Raw genomic sequence first — 27,962 nt, 5'->3', positions numbered from 1 at the left:
TGCTAAAAGCATCGAAAATCGTTTAAGATTACTTTTATGGAGCTTCAATTTTGAAAAATGGCCGAACCCCCAAACACTACCAAATATGGTCCACAGTCGCGCTTTTAAGATTTCAATTACGAAAAAAATTCGGACGAGGGTCCGACTGCTCCCGTAAGAAATTTGAAAATGAAAAATTTACAATTGCGAAAAATTTAAAGTAGAGATCATTTAAATCCCTCCACCTAGTATAATTGAATATCTCTTCGTTTTTCAGGACTTTAATTTCAAAAGAGTTTTTGGGGAGAGCTCCAGGAACTGCTCTGCCCGTAAAATTATCGGAGTCAGTTTGAAACTGCGTTTTAGAAATTAAATTTGGAAAAATGGGCTTAGAGGTGATGGATTTCGCTCTATTAAAAAAAAAAATCAATCCGGGGCAACTTCAAAAAGTCCTATTCCTCTCATTACACTAACTTTAATAAATATAGCCTATAATGGCATTTTTAAAATTTCAATTTCTAAAAATTTCCGCAGAAGGGCTCCGAATTCTTCCTCTCCGTGGCATCGCCAGAGACCGTCTGCGTTCTTAGGACTGCAATTACAAAAAAATTCGGGGGGAGGACCACCGATCTATTCTCCCACCAGAAGCGAGATTTTTTAAGAATGCCCGCCAAAAACTATTTTTTGGTTGCGGCACTGTATGACAGTATAAAGAGGACTAACAGTATGAAGTCCTTTCCCCGCATCGAAAAAATGAAAAGATCAGGGCACTGTTACTCCCCCCCCCTCAAAACAATAAAATTACAAAAAAAAAGTGGGAGGGGGAGCTATTCTTGGTTGTTTGGGCCCCTCCAAAATAAAAACATATATACGCCACTGATTTCTTGCTAATTTGATCGCCCATGTTACGGTTCCACGTTATGATAATTTGGTAATTTTCTCGCTCACATTATGATAATTTGCTCGGGAAAATGTTCTTAAAATCGGAATAGAAAAAGAACAAAATCGAATTTTCGAAAAATCGCTTCGAGGTGCACACTCCCAAGCTACAAATTAACTTTGTGCCGAATTTCATGAAAATCGGCCGAACGGTCTAGGCGTCACAAAGATCCTGACAGAGAGACATCCAGACAGAGAGACTTTCCGCTTTATTATCAGTTACTAGTGGTACCCGCACGGCTTTGCCCGTAGTAGAAAATTCAAAGGCCATTTGGTTCTCATGTATATTTACAAATAATGGATGATGAATTTCTCGCCAATTGGCTATGTTCATTTGCTTGCCCATGTTACGGGTTCTTAAAATTGGAATAGAAAAAGAACAAAATCGAATTTTTGAAAAATCGCTTCGAGGTGCACACCCCCATGCTACAAACTGACTTTGTGCCAAATTTCATGAAAATCGTCCTAACGGTCTAGGCGCCATGTGCGTCACAGAGATCCAGACAGACAGAGAGACTTTCAGCTTTATTATTATAGTAATAAAGATTACTAAAAGAGAAGTACAGTCATTGAGTACAACAGAAGTGCTTCTTTTATTAGGGAGATCAATTAAAAAATGATTGTAATCCTTATGATCAGGATAAAATATTATTTTGGTTAATGTTTCCGGAGAGGAAAATGTTTTTGTAGCAGCTAGAATGAAAATATTCAGTAAATGGAAGCTGGAAAAGATAATGATCAAATTCTCCATACTCCATAACCACATGCTTCATCGTTTCAGTGATCTATAAGCTAATTTCCATCATAATTACTCCTGCGGGAAGGATATTCCAGGCTGAGGTTAAGGACCTGTGACAAATAAAGATCTGTTATAGTTTGAGTTTTGGCTTGCCAAGTTGCCAAAATACTTTGCTTTTTTATTCCTCTCTACCAATTTTTTCCATTATTTTTCTCTCTTTTCCTTTCCTTTCTTTTTTTTTTCTTTTCTTTTTTAATTTTAAAAATCTTTTTTTTCTTTTGATATTGCGCCTCTAACAGGGGCGAACACAAGAAGCGGGTAATGAGAGTCATTACCCCCCCCCCCGATTTGTCGGCAATTTTATCCATTCACAATGTGTTCAAGTAGTTCATGAATAAAATGTAAATAATGGGAGTAATCTTTTCAAATCATTGATTATTTTTTAAGGTAAATGTTTCAAACATGACTTCTTTTCATCACTAATGATATTAATAAGTAACGTTTATGCCCTACTAGTGGTACCCGTACGGCTTTGCCCGTAATAGAAAAATTAAAAGGTCTTTTGGTTCACCTGTATATTTACAAATAATGTATAGTGAATTTTCTCGCCAATTGGCTTGTACACATGTTACGGTTCCACGTTATGATAATTTCGTATCTCGCCAATTGGCTTGTGCCCGTGTTACGGTTCCACGTTATGATAATTTCGTAATTTACGCGTCCATCTTATGATAATTTTGTTCTTAAAATTGGAATAGAAAAAAAACCACATCGAATTTTTGAAAAATTGCTTTGAGGTGCACACCCCCATGCTACAAACTAACTTTGTGCCAAATTTCATGAAAATCGGCAGAACGGTCTAGGCGCTATGCGCGTCACAAAGATCCTGACAGAGATCCGGACAGAGAGATTTTCAGCTTTATTATTAGTAAGGATTAAGTGCTTTATTCTATTCAGATTTGGTGCTTTTTATTGACACCCAAGCAGTTTCTGAAACTTTTCGTATCCAAAACCGTATATTATTCAGCATGAACCCTTTCCCAAAAAAAAAGAAAAAAATGGTAGTCTGTATCAGCCCCTGACCTCTAGTTTATCTTTATTCTTTACGTAAAAGTGATTGATATTTTAGGGAAGTATATCTGTTAAATCAATACAGTTTAAATAACAAACTTACTCGCAGTAATCTCGAAGTTTGTGTGACGTGTCCGGGAAAAAGAAGCGTTGCTCGCTCGCTGGAAGACATTTCATGATATCCACAGTGCCACAGTTCTCTCCTTGAACAGTTGCTGTTCCTGTAGAAGGAGAAAAATTAATTGATATACACTTTTAATCGTAATTTACGAAGATCATTTTATATTATTGTTTGACCACGGATTGTATATAATTCGGCAACCTGCCAAGTAAAGACGATTCTATCTGAATGAATCTAGCAGGGGAGAAGGGAAAATAACGATGGGATTTCGATGCAAGCGTTTTATAATGTCACTAGTGCCTTATTCATTTATTGCATTCTCAAAAATAAAATAAATGGAAACAAAAATTGTTACCACGGAAACAACAAAAAGAAAATACAATATTTGCATTTCATTTAGGAATTGTTGGCAATCCACTACTTAACATCCTTCCAAATTACGATCCATTGGATCCGGCAAATTCTCGCAGGCCTCGCGCTCTGCTAGCTTAGTTTCAATTTCGAAACGGGGTGAGTGAATCCCTTATCGGGTTCATACCTCGTTTCGACTCTAGTTATTGTGTTACACTCTGGCTGGGAGCATGCTCCTATCTATTTTCATTTCACTATTTTCTTTTTAAATTTCTTATCAACATTTTATCATTGTCTTAATTTTATTTTATTTTTATTCATTCAAATAGCCTAGAAATCCCCCACGGGGGAAAAAAAAGTATAAAACTTTAAAAAAAATATGTAGGAAGCGAAAAAAAAATAATACTTAAACTTATTTAAATAAAGAAGAACTTTAGTTGAAATTTACTTTGAAGAGCCTTCGGCTAACCATTATGGTACTCCCGTTAGAGGAAGCCACATCTCTCGTACATCCACGCAACCATCTTCTGCGCCAAAATAAAGCCATGGCCCCAACCGGGGAACTATCAACATACCACACCAGAGGATAAGGGGCAGGGCCCCAGGTGCCTCAAGCAACGAACTTATATTTCCGTGGCATTCAGGAACGCAAAAGCAAAATGGCAAGCTCAAAACTTTGTTGTGAATAAATAAATCAATTATTTTTTGCCGTGAGAATATAGATCGAATATACTTTAGATTTAAAAAATGTTGCTGTGAACAAATTTTCATTTTTACAAAACTAAGGCTAAACAATAGAGAGGCAAAAGTGCACATTTGAAACAAACCAACTAACATCCCTATAAACGAATAGATACGTCCATTTCCACCTATAAACCGGATATTAGCCTTTCCTTGTTATCGATGGTCAAACAATAAGTCGATTTAAATAATGTGCCGAGTTATTATTAAATCATAATCCGTCAATTTTCAAAAGTTGATACGAGACGTATTGACTTAGAAATCATAAATTGGATATAGAAATTTTTCGACGAAATATATTGAGATAACATTACGGAGAATTCCTGATAATATCATGCAAAAATTAAAAAAAAGTGCTTATGAAAAATTCATGCATGCATTCCCGCAGATAGTAAATTTTTGTTATAGTTGCACCACGGAGAGATGGCAGATGAACTGGAAGTGGAAACAGACCACCTCATTTTATAATAGGTAGGATCAACAAGAACGTGCAGACAGTAAAGTTTTTACTGCTCGCGAGCTTTCGCTGTGAGAATACTGTGAATACTGTGAGAAAAGAGTGTGTTCTACTGTGAAATGAAGTGTTTTGCATCGCTTCCAGTTCATCCACCATCTCTACGTGGCACAACTACAATAATCTGTGCCAGCTGTTAAGCAATTAGTGGGCAGCGCACTTAAACCACCGTTTGGGCAAACATAAGTTGGTAGCGTGCGTAATGGTTTGACCACGCTCATCGTAGCTTTCGCAGTGCTTCCAAGTTAACTTTGCTCCAACTACAGTGGTGTGAAAGTTGCAGAGACTTTTCTGCAGAGAATTTCCTCTCTTCTAGCCTAAGCTATTGTGTGTAGGCATGAGGAGCTGTATGTACGATTCATTTATGTTCAAAGCGACTAAGTTTCAAAAATTTATTAAAAGTTTTTTTGAATAATAAAATGCTCAGCGTTTTTAAAGAAATAACTAGTTTATTAAAGCTATTTGAACCACACGGCTTTAAAAAAAAAAAAAAAAAAAAGAAAAAGAAAAACTACTTTATGCTGAAAAAAGAAATAATTAGAACAACTGTTGATAAAGCATTACATTTGCAAATGCTTCCAATTCATTTTAAAAAGGTTGTACTTTATTTATGCTGCTCTTACCATGTGTACGAATTGTGCTTTTAATGTGTTCTGATGACATACAGTATGTTTGAAAAATTCTTGACACATGTTAAAGGACGATTCTCGAAAAAATGTCCGACAAAAAAGTTTTTTATTTTTTCCAGATAATCAAAGCCTTTAAAAAATAATGCTGTTGGGAATAATACATGCTTTAAGATATGTTCTATCAAAACATAACAGTTAATCTCATATTTGATTAATAATTACTTGAATAAAATGAAAAAACTTACCGTTACGCACAGTACATTTTTTCGAGAATCGCCCTAAAAGCTCAGAGAAAAGAAACAAATTGTCGTAACACTATGCGGTTTGCGCCATAATCATTCACAGGTTCAAGAATTCTTCATAATACCGGAAAAAAAGAGAAAAAAGAAAAAGAAGAAGAAAAGAAAAAAGTAATTTTAAGTAATTTACATTCACACAGCAGTATCGTCACAGTAATAAAAACAAATTATTGCTGTGACGATACAGCGATTACTTATAGCTATTTTTTCTTTCCTCTTTCTCTCCTCTTTTTTTTATGATATTATAAAAAAAAATCTTTAACCTGTGAAGTATTATGGTGCAAACCGCTTATTTATACGAGAATCTGTTGCTTTTCTATGAATTTTAAAAATATGTCAATGACTTTTGGGACACCCTAGAGTGCTAGCTAAGAATGTTTCAAAACATTGTTATAATTGTCCTGCGCTATCTAAAATCTCAAAAAAAAAAAAAAAACTGTTACTTTTCAAAAATATGCAGACATTACCCTTATTAAGGGTGGAGATAGTTGTTGTAATATTTACAAAATGACTGTAGAGCAGCTTTAATGACCTCTTCCGAATATGAGTTAAAGTTTGCGCATGGCGTGAGCAAATATTTTATTGTCCGTTGATGGCTCTTTTACGACAAAATATGACAGTGGCATGCCACTGTGCTCGGTAGTATTATCATTATTGGAATCGTGTCCTTGGGGGGATCGTGTCCGTTTTAGAATGCTTTCCAATTAGCTGTTTATTCTAGGAAATAAAAATATATTCTCTAGATAAATAGGCAGCTATTGACACTAAAAATGAGACACGTAAATGTGCACTCCAGTAATTTTGCAATTTAACAATAGAGTGTTGGTAGGATTATTGGACATAAGTATATGAAAAAAAAGAAAAAAAAATCATCATTAAAAAAGGAAAGAAAAAAAGAGAAAGAAAGAAAAAAGAATGAAATGAAAAAGAAATCTTTGGTGCGCCAGCCTTATTTGATACAAAAACTAAAATAACTATACTAACTAAAATCCCGTATACAGTTTTTAAGGAAACACAACCGGTTTTTTGCGTCAGAAGTTGCTATAGTTGGGGCAAACCTAACCTGGTAGCGTCGTAATGCTTCGATTAGGATCTGCGTAGCCTTCACAATGCTGCCAGGTTAGGCTTGCCCCAACTATAATACGATTACAGAGGGTATTTGGCAGTTATAGCTTGAGCTAAGATTTAATTTTGTGATAGAACACTAATATGTCCACGTTCTAGAATTGAAATCTCTTTTTGAACCTTTTTTTCCCCTTTAAATTATAAAGAACGTCGATATTTTTTAATTTGAAACATTTAATTTGAATTAAAAGTTTAAGATAATCAAACAGTACCAAACAAAGAAAAAAAAACGTAAGTACTGTAACTGTAAAACCTGTTCAACCAAAAAATGGGTAAAAATTGAAACAAAAGGAATATATTGCCGTGATTTAGAAAAAAAAAAAAAAAACTTTTTATAGATTGTGCAATAATATCGTTTAGTTTCATTTGATTTTGAAAAAATGTAGCAGCTAAAACGTAATTAAATTTAAATAAGCAGACGCTCTTACTCTAAAAAAGCACACACTGGCAACAGCAATAAACAACTATTACTTAAAATATTGATAGATTTATTGCAAAGCATTTTCCACTTGATGAAAAATATTTCAAAGTCCCAATTAGCAATACAGTTTACGCTGTACTACAAAAAGTAATAAATTACGTATATCTTTAAAAAAGACTTCATAGGCCAAGTCGGCAATATTACACTGGCCTCAAAAAGTGAAGGTACGACATGTTTTTCGAAGCTTCTGTGTTGTTCATAATCGAGCCCAGATTTACATTGGAGAGTGTTTCAGGGAGTCTACTGATCTGGAGGGAACAGCGCACTAGATACCATCAATCCAACACTGATCACCATTGAAAGACCACAGTTATAGAAGTGGTCGAATCATGGTTTGGGCAGGGATATCGCTCGGTGGTCACACTGACCTGCATGTGTTCCATGGAGGAACTCTGACTGGTCTAAGATATCGGTATGAGAAACTTGATCCATATGTCCGCCCATATGCTGGTGCTATTGGTAATGACTTCATTCTGGTGGATGAAAATGCACGACCTCACCGAGCTCGGACTGTTGAGGAGTATTTTGAGAATCACGTTCTGGAACAAATGGAATGGCCAGCTCGATCTCCAGACCTGAACCCGCTGGAGCCTCTTTGGGACTATTTCGGCAGACAGGTTGCTGCTTTAAATCCTTCCCCAAGGTCATTACATGAACTGGATCAAGGCTTAACTCTGTGTGTGATCTTTGTTTCCTACTCCGATGACCGACAACTTAATAAATAGCATGGAAAATCGATGCCGCGAATGCATTCAAGTTAGGGGGACACATTCCTTAAAAGAACAATTTTTTGTATTGTTTCTATGACATTTTACTACATAACACTGTGATGTGCTGTTTTCGTCAAGAATGGACTTTTTCGCAAAGGTTGTTCTTTTGTTATAAATCGTTTTTGCAATACACTTATACAAATGTCTATGATGCATTCAATAAAAAACTATTTAATGCACATAACTTCCAAATTTTTTGTTTCTACATTCATTCATTTGCAAATTAGACGCAAAAAACCGGTTGTACCTTCACTTTTTGAGGCCAGTGTATTTCTAACCTTTTATTACGGAAATTCCGAGATTTGTTAGTTAGAAAAGAACCCCAGTATTCCAGGGTATCCCCAGAAACGCTTCACCCCGAAATAAATAATGCATTGTAATTTTCTGAATAAAAACCCTGGAATGCATACGAATTTTTTCCCAGTATAGTAAAAATATCCCTCCAGATCGAAAGTTAAAGAATGCAAATAGTGGCGAAATATCGAAAGGAAATTTTTCGTGTTGTTCCGTTCCACTTTTGTTGATATTTTCAATATCTCCACATAGATATTTCTTTCGCAAATGCCTCTGGGAAGATCTGAAACTAAACAGAAATAAAAGTTTTCTGGAATTCAATGCACCTGGAAATCTGTAAGAAAACGACGTCGGTGCTTTCTGCAATGTAAAATTTCCACAGGGGCGCAAAGAGGAAAGCTCTTGGGTAAATGCATTAAAGGAAGAACTTTGAAAGCAGAGAAAAATAAGTTTTCTGCTTCATTACATTACGGTTAATGAGCTCTAATGGAATGTTGCTGAGAGGAAGAACCTGGGAAAATGCGGGTAAAATAATAAAAGGGGAATATGGATGGCAGAATAAATAATAAAAGAAAAAAACTTCACGAATATTTTTGGTAGCTTTGATGTTGGTTTTTGAACGAAATAGCATGCGATATGGATGTTCGAAAAATATTTTACTGCAAAGTTGATTAAAGATTTTTAGGTAAGAGCATTTGAATGAGCCATTTAAATGAAAATATGTATTTTTGTATATTTTTAGGTGAAAATAATGGATCTGTAATTTGTTTTTGTTTACCACGCACCATTTCCCCGAAAATTCGCTTTTAATGTTTTCTGTTCTTTCATAAACTTATATAGCTGCTTCCAAACAATTACATTCAAGGAAAAAAATTGTTCCTGGCCCCAAAAACATATTATACAGGGTGTACCTTTTTAACCTGCAAGACCTTTATTTTTCTCAACCGTTAGTCCTAGATGTATACTTCCAATTGCAAAAATTTTCAAAATCAGATGCAGAGTTAAGATATTGGAAATTTGAAACAAAAATAAAAATTAATAAAAAAATACAAAATTTAACTTTTTAGTACGGGCTCTAGGTCTCCAAACTAATATTTAGATAAATAATCTCCAATGAAAACTATTACTAACGCAAAAAACTTGACATTCGTGCGACCGAAACTCAAGGAGATATTCCAGTTCAAAGTTTTTAGAGACTATACAGAAGATGAGTTTGGAACTTATCGTCCTTTCAGAAGAATGACAGGTCGTCAAATTAAGATAAACAAGGTATTTAAATTTTTCATGGCTATTCAAGAACAAATGCAAATGTTATGCTGTGATAAGCAAAAACACACTAAAAAACTTGGAACAATTGGAAAAATCACATTCTATGCACACATATAATTTTAAACTTGTTAACCGCTATATTTTCCCCCAAAATGTTTTATTGACAGCGAGTGAAAAGTGGTGTAAGTCACAAAACGCTGTGTTTCATATCTCGGTGAATATTGATCTTAATAATTTCAAACGCTTTGTGTTGGGATTATTTTCCAATGTAGATTATTTCTCTAAATATAAGTTAGGGGACTTGGGGCCCGTATAAAAAGTTAAATTTTGTATTTTTTGACTTATTTTTATTTTCGCTTCAAACTTTCAATATTTTAACTCTGCATCTGATTTTGAACATTTTTGCAATTGGAAGAATACTCCTAAGACTACCAGTTGCGAAAATAAAGGTCTTGCAGGTTAAAACGGAACACCCTATAAAAACCACTTTTGTTTTGTGTTTGGTGAGCTCCATGTAAAATTATAGTCGAATAAAAATTATCTCTCTACACCAGCGTTTCTTAAATTGTGTTCCGCGGAACACCGAGGTTCCACCGAGCTCTCTCAGGGGTTCCATGAGATTTTCTTTTCACGCCTTTCAAATTTGTCACTTAAAAAATCGACAAAAAAAAAACACCTTTTCAAAAATACATTTACTGTCACTTTCGCATGTAATCTAAGCATTATAACATATCTGGATTAGCCACTATGGGAACAATTTGATTTCTCGCCAAAAATAATTCAAACTTTTAGCTATCAAAAATAGCATGAAATGATGCATTTAAGCTTTAAGGTTTTAATTTCGAAATGTTTTAGAGATCAAATCCAAAACGCATTTTTTTCACCTAATGTCTCCAAAGATAGCATAAAATTGCGTTTTAAAATCTTCAATTTTGAAAAAGTTTCGGAAGAAGCTATTAAATTTGTTGAACAAATTTTAAGAAAGCGCCCCAAATCCCTCTCCTACAACATTACCAAATATTGCCATAAATTACGATCTTTGACATTAATTTCAAATATTTTGCCCTTGATACTATCCACTCTCCCAGTACCTATGGCAGCAGTTGAAAGGAAAATTCCAGCATTTAACGAATGAGGATCAAATTAAGGAGGAGTACTGGTCACGAGGATCTAAATGTTTTAGTTCTGTCAAACGCCGCTATATATACAGTAACTCTAGCTTTGTCTGATGGAACACACAGTGACATCAAGAACACTGATTTGTAAATCAATAAAAAAAAATTAAAAAATAAGATATATTTAAAATTTTTTAACTTTAAGGATTAAAACATTTTTCTGCATAAATTTAAGTGAATTATTAACACTTTTGTAAGTAAAACACATCAGTATTTCTTTTCCTAATTAAGAAGATATTTTAATCATATAACTAATGCATAAGTTCTTAGGTTATTTATCCCTTTTAAAAATTCTGAGTATTTCTCAGAATCACAAATAGAGAAATGTACTGGTACAATCGCACCCTGATTTAACGAACCTTTATTTAACGAATTTCGCGATGTAAAGAATTTTTATTTTTTTTTCCCCGACTAAAATGAAAGCAAAAACCTCTGACGAATAATAAACCCAGAATTAAAAAACCATTTCAATCATTTTGTCAGTTTGAGTTAGAAAATATTGGATTGTTTTCCAAATGACATATCTATATTGCCCGAAGCAGGAAAACACTTTTACTAGAATCTGCAATTTTCGATGGGTAAGGGGACAGCCAATGAATAGTGATTCTGATGCAGAAAGCGATAATGAAACTCCCATTAAAACTTGCTTTTTCAAATGCTTTACATGGCCTGGAAACTGTAAAAACATATTTCATGCAGCAGGCTGTAAATGAGACAGTATTTCTTTCTTTCCAAAAAGTCGAAAGAGAATTATTTCCTGTCAAGTATCAAAGAAATTGTCAAAATCTATTACTCAGTACTTTAAAATTTCGAATTAACGAGTGAGTAATAATTCATAGAATGCTGAACATAAAGTGTACACTTTCTTCTTTTGGATATTTATGCGCAATTGCTTATTAGGGCTAATAGATATACTAAGTGCAACTTTTTCTTTCCCACCCCAATATTACGAATAACTCCGATTTAACGTATAGAAGTTTCGGTCCCGATGAACTCGTTAAATCGGGGTCCGACTATATTTTACAAAAAGAAATAATAATTAGCAATTACCAATAATTAAAATGATCTATAATTATGTACATTTAAATAGCAATTTATTGACAAATAGTTAATGTGATAGTCTCTTACAGGTAAGAACCTGGGCACTCTCCGAAACAGAATACTGGCTACACCACTGCAAACTATTGAAACACCAGGGGTTCCACAAAAAAATTGAGCATTAAAAAGGATTCCACTAATCAAAGAAATTAAGAAACGCTGCTCTACAACAACCAAGAACAAGTGACCGGCAACTTTCGTTACCAGTAATGGTGGTAATACAATCATACGATCTTTAGTTTTATTTATTTATTTATTTATTTATTTTTTTGAGCAATCACGAATTTCTTATTTTCCCCACTTGATCAAACTTGATGTTGCTCTGATTTTTCAGATTGTTATGACGACGAGAATACTGTTTGACCATCGATTACATGGAAAGACTGATATCCGGTTAATAGGCGGAAATGGACGTATTTATTAGTTTATAGGGGTGTTAGTTGATTTGCTACAGATGTGCACTTTTGCCTCTCTATTATTTAGCCTTAGTTTTGTAAAAATGAAAATTTGCTCACAGCAACATTTTTTAAATCTAAAGTATATTCGATCTATATTCTCACGGCAAAAATTAATTGATTTATTTATTCACAACAAAGTTTTGAGCTTACCATTTTGTTTTTACGTTCCTGAACGAGATGAAAATATTTTCTTTTCTTTTTGTTGTTTCCATGGTAACTATTTTTGTTTTCCCTTATTTTATTTCAGAGAATGCAATAAATGAATAAGGCACTTAGTTACATTATAAAAAGCGTGCATCAAAAAATCCCATCGTTATTTTCCTTTCTCCCCTACTAGATTAATTCAGATGGAATAGTCTTGACTTGGCAGATTGCCAAATTACATACAATCCGCGGTCAAACAGTAAGCTCGTTGTTTTAATATTTATTAAGAAGACAACTTTTTGTCGCCATATTTACAAATCGTTTGCGTTCATTCAAGACTTAACTTAAGCATAAAACTTAACTCTGCGAACTCCACTGTCCGCCGGTCTTCACCAACAGGACCACTCCTGGGCGGTGTAATCTATGTCCTACACACACAGGCACATGCCTACACAATTACATACATACGCACACACGTCAACACAAACACCCATCTATACACACAAACACACAGACACGTCTACACAAACACACGCCTACATACACACACACGCTTGCATACACATACACGTCTACACACACACATGCCTACATGCACATACACGTTTACACAAACACGCCTGCATACACACAGACGCCTACATACACACACACGCCTGCACACAAAAGCCTGCATTTACAAACACGCCCACACACACTTAAGATTGCGAAAAACATAATTTGAATTCACGATGTCAAAAAAATTCAAATTTTCTGTTTCTTTTTCTTTCTTTTTTTTTTAATCAAAAACTAAAACGAAGGATTGATGTAATACTTCTCATAGCGTAAGAAAATAGCAAATAAATAATTCAACAAGAAGAATTAGCTTCGTTAAATAGACGAAAGTAGCATTGGAATGGAGAAAAATTAGCAACTTATTCCGCCAAGTTTATTTTCCCTTTGCCAAATAGAGCCACTGACAATTGCTAAACGAGTTGATTTGTGTATTAGTGTTAAGTCACTCGGTAAGTGAAATTCATGGAAATTGGAAAGCGAGTGTAATTCAAATGGCATCTTTCGCGTTGCCTAGCAACTAACAGGGTGGATCTACGTTATGCTTAGTTTATTGAATTTTTATTGCCCTTTGTGTAACTTCAGAAGTAAGGGAAAGGGTTCCAAATTTTGAACGAGTCCGTCACACGTGATACTTAATAGAGAGTTATTATGTGTTTTTCGAATTCCTTACCCGGAGTGCCCAGATGGGAGGTCGCGGGAGGTCACTGTGACCTACCGGAATTTTTCTTATTCGACAAATTTTGTCTGACGATTCTGGAAAGATTATCATCATTCGGCAAAATTTTGAGTTTCATTTGGCAAAATGATCATTATTCGGAAAAGTTTAGAGTTCCATTTGGCGAAATTATCATCATTCGGAGAAATTTGGAGTTCAATTCGACAAATTGAGAATTTCCGCCCTCCCAAAAATTTTAGTCCCAAGTGCTCCTGTTCCCTACTGTGCCAAAAGGTGTGAGATAAATTGCTGGGTTAATTTTTTGAATAAATGTAACTGAAATACTCATCTTATTTTGAGTAAAGATAGTTAAAGAAGACAACGGAAGACAACTCCTCCACTTCTCCGACGAATGGCAACAAGACCTTCTCGGTTTTGGTGGGAAGTTAAAGAAGAATTTGAAGTGAAGTAAAAAAGTATAAACCAAGGAGTCTTAGAAAAGAAAGTATGTGAGCCCAATGCTGCTGTGGACAGGTAAACAGCGGTAACTGTTGAAGTGAGTTTTCGAGATGTTTGAAGAAATGCATTTTGGATTCCATGCTAACGATAGAGAAATGTTAGAATTTGACGTTTTTTTCGTGGGTTTTTTTTCTGGGGAAACCAAATAAGCAAGCATGTACAGTAAAGCTAATGTAAATTAGTTGACAAAATGCAAAAAAGTTAAAAATGAGAAATTTTCAGTTACTGTCCTTTACCTGTGCACGGCAGAATAGTTTTCAATACCCTTTCTCGTAACTAAACGGTCTGAATTCAAAAAACACAAATCTCAGATTACTGTAAACACGTGTTTTGATGTTACAAGGAACGCCTTTTTCAATGCAAAAGAAATGAGCTTATGGATAAAAAGACATCCGACAAATGCCTTTTCACCCATAAGCTCATTTCTTTGGCATTGAAAAAGGCGTTCCTTGTAACGCCGAAACAAGTGTCTGCAGTAACCTACAATTTGAACTTTTTGACGTTGTTGTTTCTTACTTTAATTTTTAGCACAAAGGTATTTATTTATCTTGGTCAGAATTCCTCATATATTTAAAATGTACATAACATTGAAAAGGAGTACAGGATCTGAGCTCCAGTTTACTCTCATGCAAATCCTGATGCAAGCTCTTAAAATGTATTTATGCAATTCATGCTCAGTACCATAACTAAGAGAATACTTTCCCGGCTGCGTTACGGATATTGTTGATCGGTAGGGCACTTTTTTCGTTATGTCATAGAGTTTCAGATCCGATTTAAAGCTCTAGTTCCTCAGAATGGATCCTTATGGTGCTTTCTAGATCCTCCGGATGAGACTGAAAAGTGCATTAAAGCTCGGTCGTCTGGGATTAAAGGTTTTGTACTTATCCAGGGTTGAAGCAAAAAACATATACATATTTCACATCAATACACCAAAATCTGTTTATGTGCGCTGCATGAAAAAAATTGTCCAAAACTTCACGAGTAGCTATAAAAACTAGTTTTCACAGCACAGTTTTTTTTCTTTTTTTTTATGCGGTGGATAGGAGTCGCATAAAAAAAGTTTCACATAGAAAATAACCCAAAAACTTAGGAATGGACTAGGAATTGCTTCTTTAAACGTGATCAAAATAAACCAAGTGATGATAATTTTGCCGAATAATCGGACAAAATTTCCCGAACAAGCAAAAATTTTGGGAGGTCACAGTGACTTCTCATCGGGGTGCCCCTGTCGTCCCTCGAAGATACTTACTTCGATATTTTACAAATCTCGGGCCCTCTTCAGCCTCGGGCCAACAGGTGTCGCTCCCTCCTCCCCCCCCCCTTGTGCACGCGCTTGGCGGCAGCACAAAGACTAAATGCGTTTTAAAAATTCTGATCCGTCCATCACATCATTTCTTGTAAACCTATCAAACATACAATTTCAAACACACAACTAAAAATAAATTTAATTGGAATCTGAAAACCGAAAGTTTTTGCGATTACCAGAATTTCTTCCTAGCGTACGGTAGGACATTTTGTAGCGCTGAAACTTGCCGAGTGACTCAAAATATCCACTTGATTTCTGATGTGGATTGAAGGATTTCTTTGGGAAACTATATCGATACGTAAAACGGCTTGAAATTAATATTAGAGCATCAGTGGCTGAGAGGTCAAAAGCACCTGCTCCAGTAGCTGTCTACGTGCAGTACAGAGGTGATGAGTTCGTTTCCCGCACTTCCCTCGGACGTAATTTCCTTCCCTTTAAGGGGAAATTATTTTCTAAATTGTTAACGGAGGCAAGTTCACTGTCTTCTGATATTTCTATAGTTATTGCGTAGTATAATTAGTTTCTTGCGTAGAATGAAATATAGAGCAAATTAACGTCGATCTGTCACGAAAAGCGAGTCAAAATTCTGTATGAAATATCCAATTTCAATTTTAAGAATAGTATTTTTTAAAAAAAATCCACTATTGAAAAATCCACTATACCAGTAAAAAATATCTTATGCATTTTAACTTCTCAATCTTTGTGTTTATTTTTGGCAACAAACGTTCTATTTCTATTCAAGAGTCACAACTGACTACAACTGTATTTATGTCGAGGTCTGCATACTAGTGCCTTGCCTCCATTATTTTATATACCGATAGATGGCAGCACCATCACCGGATCGAACAGTTAATGTTTAGAACTAGAAGAGCTAATTACCTGGTGTAGCACCCCCAGAGGTAGTTTCACTTGGAGGACATTGAGACCACGAGCATATTTAACGTCGCCCAGTCCCCTTTAATGACGACGGTGGGTCTTCGACCAGCGGGGATCGAACCCGAGCCCCTCCGGCCCCGAGTCCAATGCCCTACCGATCAGGCTACCACGGCCCTTCAACAAACGTTCTCTTCTAAATGATCGGCGCTCTCTTCTATTACGTTGTTATGTTAAGAAAATTTTGTAATAGTTTTCTGGTTACAATTCAAGATTTTAATGGATACCTTTAACGAATAAATACGCGATGCAGGCCAAATATAATCACTCATTGCTCATCCATGATGAAAAATCCTCCGGCTGGTATTTTCATGGTAAGTGTAAAATTTGAAATCATTCAATTAATGATAGGGTTCAATGTTATGAATGCCACTTTATGATGACGCAAGTTTTACTGTAAAATATAGCATTAAGACTTTTTGATTTCAATCTACTCTCTAGAAATATTGCTTCATAAAGAACTTGTTCAACTATATCTCTAATGTTTTAATGTTTATGCTGTTCTTTAAAAGCAATTTTTTTTTAATTTCAAGATTACTGTTAAACGGACAAAATGCCGCTTTGGATTTAAAAAAAAAAATTTTGGGACACTATTGTATTCACTGTAAATAGTTCATGTAATACATGACTTAACATGACTTATAAACATAATAAATTTCAATTGTTTTGAAATAACTGGGCAGCCAGGGGTAAATTCTTAATCAAAAGCAGTAAACATTTCTTTATTTATGAAAAATAAAAAGAAAGAACCATTAAAAGTCTTTGATGTAATTGCGATATCTTTTTCATGTAATTCTTAGTATTTAAAATTTTGACTGTTGAGACAGAATGGGAAGATCCCTTTTAAGGAAATTATAGCTCAATGTGACTTTTATGATCATAACTATCATATGATTTTTTGTAGTAAGTTATCGCCCTAAGCCAGGGCTAAGGCGGAAATACTTAAAACATACCACCAGCTCAGTTATTCCATCCGAGGACTGCAGTTTCGTGCTTTTCAGCACTCATGAGCCCGGAATAGGCTGATGCATGTTAAAAAGCACGAAACTGCAATTCTCGGATGGAATAACTGAGTTGGTGTATTTTAAGTATTTCCGCTGATGAGTGCTGGATGAGTGTTAAAAAGCACGAACCTGCAGTCCTCGGATGGAATAACTGAGCTGGTGGTGTATTTTAAGCATTTCCGCCTTAGCCCTGGCGTAGGGCGATAACTTACTACAAAATACCATGCTATGCCATCAATCTTTGAGTTGAACTGTACCATTGCTGGGGTCACTCATCTGGTATGCTAATTCTCATTAGCTACCAGTTTGGCTCTCTTGGCTCCCTTAAGAGGTTTTTCGCCTCCAGCTCATGTGATTCCTATTCCGAAATGATGAGTGCTAAAAAGCATGAAACTGCAGTCCTCGGATGGAATAACTGAGCTGGTGCTGTATTTTAAGTATCATATGATATTGTAAAAGAATGCTTTCTGACGTTGAAAAAGATCATTTTTTTTTCGTATCGAAAAATCACCTTGATTTTAAAGCCGGCTTGAAAATAAGTTCAAATGTCGTTACAGTGATTTTGAATAATTTATTGACAAAGTTAAATGAATCATTGTCAAAAGATGAATCCTTTCGTGTGAATTGGCGTAAAAAAATTGTTAATTATGTTAAAAGCTCCGATGTAATCACATATGGTAATGGTTCAAAAGAAAATTGTAACTTTATTTTCTGGAAGTGACGCTGGAAATTTTCATTATCATTTTTTCAACACTTTGTCAGTGTTGAGGGTTATTGCGATAACACACAGCCTAGTGATAGTGTGATTTTATTCATTTTTTAAAATGTGTCTAGATATAACGAATGATTCTTGCTTAAGCCCGTCATCCACCCCCCCCCCTTCCCCCAGATTCGAAAAATGAATGTCTTTGCACTAGGTGGAAGTGGGTTTTGTTGTTTTCTGATAAAATGTGTATTTATTATACACCTCACCCCCCCCCCCCACCGTCCGAAATATTTGAAATGACGGGACTGACTTTGCTTTATTAGTAGCTTTAATTTTACCCAGCCACTGTTTTTACTTCCTTTTACAAAAAAGGAAGTATTGTATTCGCGAAAAAATTTTCACTCAAAAATCGGGGTTAATTTCCATTTTTCTCACCCCCGAATGTATGATGAGTTTTTTTTTTTTTTTCCCCGACCCGACCACACGTGGATATATGCCTAGGAACGTACCGACACCCACAATATCCATTGTAACGACCACCGAGTTAATTACAACGAATTTTCTCGTGACGTCCGTATGTAGGTATGTATCTCGCATAACTCAAAAACGGTATGTCCTGAAAGTTGGTACGTAGACTCCTAGTGGGGTCTAGTTGTGCACCTTCCCTTTTGGTTGCATTCGGATGTTTCTAAGGGGGTCTTTTGTCCCTTTTTGGGGGTAAATCATTGTTAATTTCGATGTAAACTGAAGTTGAGTTATAATTTGTCGAACACTTGGCGATATATCGCCAGTTCTTTGATCCCCAAGTTTTGTCGCCAACTTAAAGACAAATTTGGCGATTTTTTTTAAAATTTGGTTTTAATTTGGCCACTGTTGGTGAAAAAAGAGAGTAAAGAGTTGAATCACATTAAAATTGCCAATAATGGGGAAATGACATTAAATTGGATTAAAAGGAATTCATGTGATGCTCACATCAGCTCGTTTTTTTTTTTTTTTTACTTTTGTGAGACTAACATCTGGAATTTCAATGCTTTGTGTTTTAACTATTAAGGGACCTAATTTGCCCTTGGGAAATACTTTCGCCTTGGCACCGATAAAAGCATGAGGAAGACGTATCAAACTGAAGTTGGAAAGTTAAAAACTTTTTAACTCACTCAAGCATTGCTATAAAATTCTATAGCACGCTCTATATTAAAAATATTAATGTATAAAGTTCGATTGATAAATGGTATAGATGTATCGACTTTACTTGTTTTTAAATTGCTCGTTTATTTGTTGAACTGATTTCACTGCATTAACACCACTCGTTAAATAATATTTCATCAGCTGAAATTATGTTCGGAACAATCACAAAGCTTTAGAACGTATTCATGATTTATCTCATCTTTATTTAGTTTAATAACACCCTCGTTTCAATCATAAAAACATGGTTCATACATGTCACATGTATGGCTGTTTTCTTTATTAACATGAGATCGAATTGCTATTTGTGCTCGAACAGTAGCAAATAACTGAATATTGATTATCTTTACTAATAATAAAGCAGAAAGTCTCTCTGTCCGGAGGATGTCTAGATGTCTGGATGTCTGTAGGATATCTGTAGGATGTCTGTGACGCGCATAGCGCCTAAACCGTTCGGCCGATTTTCATGAAACTTGGCACAAAGTTAGTGTGTAGCATGGGGGTGTGCACCTCGAAGCGATTTTTCGGAAATTCGATGTGGTTCTTTTTTTATTCCAATTTTAAGAAAAAAACTATCATAAATTACGAAATTATCATAACGTGGAACCGTAAAATGGGCACAAGCCAATTGGCGAGAAATTTCACCATACATTATTTGTAAATATACAGGCGAACCAAAAGACCTTTAATTTTTCTATTACGGGCGAAGCCGTGCGGGTGCCACTAGTATTTTATAAAGAAAATACTTTATTTATAGCAAGAATCGAAAATTTAATGATGCAGAAATTTTCTATACTTTTCTTGCAATATTTGCGTAATTTGTTAATTTAAGCATTTTAAATATTTTCTAGTAATTGTTCTTTGTGTACAAAAACTTTCTAGTTTCTGGTATTTTTGAAGCGTACATTCGCGAAGTTTTTTGTTGTGGTTTTGTGTTGTTTTTATATACATATTGTGTTCTGAAATGGTTTGATCACGTTTTTTCGTCTGAATTTTTCCCGTTGGCACTAAAAAAGCATCGCTAGCAACGATGTATGACATATGTCGTCATACATAGTTTTCTTGGCGACGCTTTCTTGGCGCCAACAGGAAAAAGTCGCCAAGTATATGGCATTAGTTCCTATTTTACTAAGATATTAGTTAATATGTGCAGTAAATGAAAGCTAGTACCAAGCTCCTAATTGTACCGATTAATGCACCGCCGTGGGCAGGTAAATGGCAGTATCTGCAGAAAGGAGTCTTCGAAATATATTTGAAGAAACGCGTTTTTGGATTCAATACTAACAATTGGGAAATGTTGGAAATAGACGTTTTTTTTCAGCGGAAACCAAATAAGTAAGCTTGTACAATAAAGCTAAAGCACAATAGATGACAAAAATGCAAAAGAGAAAAAAAAATTATTGCTCTTTACCTGCCCACCGCAGAATTGCCTAATGTACTTGAAATGGTAAACTAACTCAGTGTACCGATATCTGAATATTCAAGGGAAATGTAAATCTACGTGGCCCATCTTGGCAAGTAACAATGGGTAAATATAAATTTATGCCTCCCTCTTAGCTTTTAATGCATCATATTTCCCTCATGATCAAGTAGCCGAAGTCCCCCCCCCCCCGTCGATAAAAAAAATCCACGCAAATAAAGTGTACAAAAGATCGTTGCTTCGTTTTTGTTTTATTTATTTATTTTTTTGGTTTTTTTAAGTGAAATTTATTTTTATTCCTCTTGCATAGAATGCTATAGGCTGTCCATAAATGATGTCACATTTTTGAAAACCTCCCTCCTTGTCACAAAGCCACATACCGCCACATCCCCCACCCCCAACTTTGTCGCATGTCACGCTTATTTTCACAAACATATTCTTATAAAGAATGCGTGTTCACACTTATTTTAACCCCTTCCCTCCCCCTTGTCACAAACTCACAATTTCACGAACCTCCCTTCCCCTCAAAGCGTGACATCATTTGTGGACAGCCCCTTACTGCAAAGAAATACCCTTATTGCAAATACTACTAGTGCAATCCAATCATTCCTCCTAACGGGTTTTTATAGTCATAACTGAGCCAGATTTTTTTTTTTTTTTTCCTGTGTGTGAGGAGGTGTGATTTGGTAGTAAAGTCCTTGCATATGTATATGTTAACATACTAGGACTGACAATATGGTTTACATTCAATGGTTCAGTGCGGAAAAGGGATGACCCCCAAAGTCATCTCTCCTCGCATTACGCCTTATTGAGAATAATCAACATATGTCAGAAAAGAGTCAAGTTTGATATTGAGCCAATGCCTTGAACACATCAAAATTTTAGAAAAGATAAACTGATGTTTTCCCAATTGCTATTGAAGTCTCAAAAACGACCTTGAAACGACCTTTAAAAATATCAATGCCCCCCTCCCCTCACCTCTTGGGAATTGATAGATAATAATGTATGAAGGAAAAACATTACCGTTTGCCCTAAAAGAAAATAAAATAACTTCGTAAGGCACAAATTCAAGGTGTTTCGTGGTTCAAACCCATTTTTTAATTCTAAAAAAAGTGTCTTCCGCATCGAAAAAGAGGCTCTTGTAACTCCGAAACGAGTAACTGCATTTTCCTGCGAATTTAAGCCTTATAAAGTTGTTTTATTATCTTTTACTTTTTGTACAAAGGTATTTAACTCTTATCACGTAGGGGCTGTCTACAAATGATGTCACGCATTACGTGGGAAGGGGGGTTCGTGAAATTATACGTTTCTGACAAGGGTGAAGGGGGGGGGGTAGCAAGAAGTGGGACATCACGCACATTTTTCTGAGAATATGTTTATGAAAAATAGCGTGATTTGTAAACCAAGGGGAGGGAGTGAGTAAGGTGAAGTACGACACTTTGTGATACAGGGATGTGGGAAAAAAGTGTGACACCATTTATGGACAGCCCCTTACCATATTTTTTCCTTTACGAGGTCCTTTTTTGTATAATTACTCTCGATAAAATTTCATCCGGGGAAAATTTTGGTGCAAGGGAAAAAACCAATCCAAAAAACTAATTTTTAGTCCCTTCTTTTTGAAGAACAAGGATCACACTTAACACAGTAAAAAAATGATTAATGAAGTGATAAATATGCTTCCTCCTTCTTTAGAAAGACATCAGCTAGCAAGAAATAAATTGACTACGTAAAATAGTTGACAATTAACACCTTAGCTTGATTAATTTATAGAGAAGTTAATTGCCGTTCACAGGGATAAAGAATGATTAATTTAACGAAAGTCATTCACTGGAAAAATTTTAACCACACGACAAACATTAAACAATCGTGTAAATAAAAACCGAGCGCTGTTATTAAGTCACATCCTTCCCCAGAAATTAAGGAAATATTCGACTAAACACATACTCGGCTAAAGACTCTCGCAGCCCCAAACCGCTATTAGCTCCATCTTATTTCCGATAGCTTTCCCTCTCCCCGAAAGATCAAACAATCCGGAACTGAGTCCACGGGCGGCGTCATTATTATGTGCCCACAAGAGGAGAAAGAAATGACAAGATGGGGTCCTGGAGTTGGCACACTCCGGCGTTCGATCGATGCTTCTTCCGAAAAGGCCAAAAATGCGATTGCTTCCAAGGAGAAGTAGCGGGGGAGAAATGCTTTTTTTTTTTGATGAGAGTAGACTGTTTTCCATGTACAGTAGTACAGTTACCCTTCATTATATCGCTTATTTGGATATATCGCGCTTTTCCTTTGTCTACAGAAAAATTTCATTAAAAAAAAAAAAAAAAAAGTGGCTACATTTGGCATGAGAGAAAAAATATATATATTTCTCAGAAAAAGTAATTTTATTTTAGTTTCACTAATGTACAAAACTGGTAAATTTGTAACGCATCTAAATTTGTCCCAGTTTAAACTGCAGTTTTCGATTCCTATTTTACTACAAAGCGATGAAAATAGATTTTTGAAAATTTTATTAAAAAAAATCTATTTTAAAAGAGCAATTGGTAAGCTAATTTTCTTTGGGTTTTATTAAGAAAATCTTTCTAGGTATGAATCTTTTTGAGGTGCAATGTCATTAATTTGTGCATTAAATAAATCAGTATATTTTATAAAATCTGTTCGAAAATATCGCCCTTTTTTTTTGTCCTCGACGCGTGCGATATAACGACGGGTTACTGTAGGGGAGACTGGGGATACTTGATCCCAGGGGATACATAATCACACAACCAAAAATTTATTAAAATCATTAGAGATTTGAAACTTTACAATTATGTTAGTTATCCTTGTACATAAAAACTGGCAACATTTTGTTCTTTTCATCCATTTTGTTTTAGCACAAAAAATGATTGTCTGAATGTGTCAAGGGAAACTTATTTTTTTGAGAGCATGTAATGTTAAAGTATACACAGTCTTTAATAATTGAGACATACTTTTAGTAAACTGCCACTGATTATTAATAATAGAACAAGTATGTTTGTAAAAATCGCATATTAGGGATACTTGATCCCTTCGTTAAGAGGGATACATGATCCCAGGGATAAAGTATCCATATGACAATATAAATACAAGGAAAACAATATACTAACTGTTGTTTAGGTAGTTGACATTAATTTCAAACATTCAAAACCATGTAGCTGCTTGCGCTTTCCTAAAAATAAAATTAGCTGCTTGCGCGTTTTTAAAAATAAAAATAATTATCTAGAAGGTCACCATTAAGGGAACAATGATTATTTTGGAATAAAAAATGCTTTTATTACAATTAATTCTAACGGAATATGAAAAATATTTTTCGTAAATTGTTTCACATTATCGATTCATTTCACCATTTTTTTTTTTTTTTTTTTTGCCAACCCTAACACAACAAACAATTCTGCCTATGACCCTTAGTTTTGGAGCTTTATTTTGGCGAATAATATTTTTTCCCGTCGCCACAAGATTGGGCTCATGGTTTATGCACATCTGTAGCTCAGACCTTGTAACGTTTAATCGAAAAAATATCTTGGTGTTCCTGGAATATGCAATTATTACTCCTCATAAGAAGCATTCTATTTTTAGTTTCTCCACCGCCAGAGATAAACCAATGATAAGCAATCTTATACATGGGTAAGGAAAAAACTCGTAACATTATTTACTGTTCCAATACACCGATAAGCTATTGGTAGGAGTGGGCTGGAAAGGAAAAAAAAAAGATTCATTATTCTATTAATTATATCGCGTCCATTTCAATTTATATCTCCCGTGAAATAGATTTTACGTAATTTAACGCTCTTCAAGTTTTTTTAATGACCGACCCATCAGCTGTCGTTCGCAGCATTTTTCATGATTGTTTTTTGGCGAGTAGTGATCATTAAATTGACACGCAGTGACTAAATGGAGTTTAATTTTAGTGTTTTATTCATAATTACATTTCTCTTAAGAGATCACATTTTCATGAAACTAAAAATGTTTTGTTTTATTTCCTCTGAAGCCGAAAACAAAATGAAAACAAGTTTCGAATCTGCCCGAATAGTTATTCAAAATTATTTGTCGTAATGTACTTTTACATGCTCGACGCCCCTGAGAAAAATATTGGCATTGCTACTTTTCCAAACTTGTACTTAGGGGCGCCCCGATAGCAGATCACCATGAGGCCAAAGTGACCTCTAAAAAATGTCAGTACGTTTCTTATTAGATGTGTGCTTTTCATTCGGTAAATTCTACCCCCTTCTCCCATCCCCAATGACATTTTATAACATCCCTGCTTGCACACCCCGCACTTCAAGACAATAATTTTAAAAAAAAATAAATGAACTAGGAAAATATGTGTCCACTTTTTATATCTTTACAAAAGTCGATAAAGTGCTTTTATTTCAGAAATTCAACTTTTTTATTAACTACCGTGGCGTAACAATGGTTATTTTTTCCTTATCTATAAGATTAATTCAATTCATTTCAACTAAGGGTAATTTTTTTTTTTTACAAAAATTCATTTCACAAATAAAAGAAATTACAAGCATCAGTGTATTTTGCACTGTCTATTCGAAACTCCTTGATTGAGTAGATGGGAGTAAAGGCTATAACAGAAAATGAGCTCAATTTCAAAATATGTGCCCACTGTGTATTTTGAATCAGTGTTACAGCTACATCGTAAAAGTTTTTTGTTTAACAATTTTTTAAGCTTTGACAGATACAATGTATACAAACATTACTTCCAAGCCGTGGGTTCTAGTGGATATTGATCTATTTTCATCCGTCGTCATCTGAAGTCAAGTAGAAAGGGAATGTTGAAGTAAAAGAAATAGAGCACGACAATACAAAAATTTCGATTCCGTTGTTCAAGGTGTTTTTACAAATAGAAGATGTGATTTTCTTGGGGTCTAGTTGTGCACCTCCCTTTTTGGTTGCATTCGGATGCTCCAAAGGTGGTCTTTTGCCCCTTTTGGGGGAGAAATCATTGTTAATTTCGATGTAAACTCAAGTGGTGTTATAATTTGGCGGACACTAGGCGATATATCGCCAGTCTTTTGGTCGCCTAGGTTTGTCGCCAACTTGGCAACAAATTTGGCGATCTTTTTTAAATATTTTTATCTATTTTTATTTATTTTTTTAATCTGGTTTCAATTTGGCCACTGTTGGTGATATTTAGAGAGTAAACTATTGAATCACATTAAAACTATGACATTAAATTGGAGTAAAAGGAAGTCATATGATGCACACATCAGCTCGTTCTTTTTTCCTAAACCAACTTACGAAATGTTCCTTAAATTGTTAGAAATATGCAATGTGTTGACTAATTTTGTGAAGAAGAAAACAACTGTCATCGGAATTTCCTAATGACATTTAATAAAATCACTGTTCAAAAAGAATGGAATTCCATGTTTCAATGAAAAAAACACTCGAAAAATACCATCCACACTCCCCAATTCAAACAAACCTTTCTCTTTTTACCTTTCATAAACAGCGAAACAAAGCAAAGCTCTTCACTTTCACCATCTAAATCTCTCTCCTTGAAAATTCTATATTAAAAAAATAACAGTTATCATAAATATTTCTTTTTCTCTCTGCTCTCAGAGGTAATTTTATCGAGAGGGATAATTAAATTACTACGTTTGCGAGCTGTCTGGTTCCGCTACAGTTGTTTTATATTTCATTGCGGAAATTTGTTTATCTCTGCTGCTGAAAAAGGTATAGAATTTTACTTATTGAATTTAGGATGGAGTTATCGTGATTTTATTGAAGTAGCGGCTGTTGAATATACGTTGAAGAGATTTGCGTTTGAAATTGTTGAGACTTAATATCTTGACGATGTTTTTTTTGCATAGAATGTATATTTGTAAGGAAGTTATGTTTACAGTAAAACTAAGTGAAAAATCCCTCTGAAACTTAAAAAAACTGAGAAACAATAGTATCCAAAAATATAGCTGGTAAATTTAAGTACTTATTTCACAATTGTTATGAAATGTAAAGTAAAAGGTTTTGAAACATCTAATTCATAAAACATATAAAAGGCTGGGAATGGAAAATTATAAGCATAAAGAAAGGGGAGGAGCAACTTAGAAATTAATCAGCAAGTTACCGCGCATAAGCCAGTTACGGAATTATTAGTCTAGAATAGTCAATAACCGAGTTGAAGTCAGGTGTCCTCTCATTGAAGTTGTGATAACAAATGAACTGGCAGCTGAAATTAATTTAGCATACCAGCGGGAGTTCGCAAGCAATGATGCGATTCACCTCCAAAATGAAGGTAAATATTCCGGCTTGTGTCAGGACTAAGTCAGATCCAGCTCGGTTACTGCCTATGCCAGGCTAATGAGCCCATAACAAAGACGAACCGGCAGTCTATGGATGTCATAACCGGCTTGTCGGTAAATAGCATGAAATTAGAAATTGTCAAAACAAGCTGAAAAATATGAATATTTATTTCACAAATGTTGTGGAATCTAGGGTAAAAAGTTTTGAAACTGTGTATTTAATGTTCTCAATGTACTGATTGTCATGAAATCCTTTTCACTCTGCGACAGAAATCGAACCATGAATATGAATCTAGCGAAAGTGGAGGAGTTGGGGGGGGGGGGAATCGATGCTTTCTGTGAGATATAGGAGACGGGGGTAAAGCATTTGGGGAAATATTATGTGGATAAATATTGACACAGTGAATATATTATGATCCATGTAATCTATAGTTCTACTATTACTACTTTCCACAAGATAATAGGAGAGAGAAAAATTGATACTGGTAAATATTAGCTTGATGATTTGATGTTGTACCGTGGGGATCGGGGATCAGGAAACTTTCTCCCCATGTTATAACTTTACCGTTGTGTTATGAAATTTGTTTCTTGCAAAATTTAAATAAATGGCGGTAATAATACACAGTACAGTAGTAACAGATCTTGAGTAAAATGTCCTATCAAATTTCACTGAAATCACGTCACGCACGTAGTAAATTAGTCGTAGTATAAAAAAGCGTTTGGTTTTATAAATTTGCAATTTTGAGTCTAGATGTTGTAATATTTTTAATGGATAATTTGTTTAAATTGTAATTTTTAAATTATTTGCCACTGTAATTGGATTTTTTTGGGGGGTGTGCAATACTTTTTAAATAAATACATAAACGTCGATATTTTATCGGACGGAGTACATATAAGGCGGAAAGAAAGGGACCTTCACTTTCAGAGTTAGCTGTCAGTAATTTCAAAGTAAATAATTCCTGTTAATTTAGATTAACGCTTCAATAAAAAAAAAATCCCTTTCTTTGAGAAGATGTATAAATTTAACGATGTATTGTAATTTTAAATTCCGCTTAGATAAAATGTTCATTATTGCCAATTAATCCTGAAAATGGATTGGTTTCTCTTGGACTTATCAGAAAACAATCTGCCTTCTCATTCTGAACCGAATGCTTCTCTAAAGCGTTATGACCATCAGGAAGTCTCCTCTTTCTCTTTTTGGTTTTCTAAACTCTAT

General features: G+C 34.9%; 1 protein-coding gene across 1 annotated transcript in view; it reads right to left on the bottom strand.

Moving 5' to 3' along the window:
* The window catches only part of LOC129220294 (uncharacterized), a 75,483-nt gene that overhangs the window by 13,616 nt on the left and 33,905 nt on the right, over positions 1-27,962 (bottom strand). The window contains exon 2 of the mRNA XM_054854691.1: positions 2,832-2,949. Within this exon, the coding sequence (XP_054710666.1) occupies positions 2,832-2,949 (118 nt within the window). The remainder of the gene's footprint in view (positions 1-2,831; positions 2,950-27,962) is intronic.

This window comes from Uloborus diversus, chromosome 4, assembly GCF_026930045.1.
Source record: "Uloborus diversus isolate 005 chromosome 4, Udiv.v.3.1, whole genome shotgun sequence".
NCBI lineage: Eukaryota > Metazoa > Arthropoda > Arachnida > Araneae > Uloboridae > Uloborus > Uloborus diversus.
This window is presented reverse-complemented; position numbering and strand designations above follow the sequence as displayed.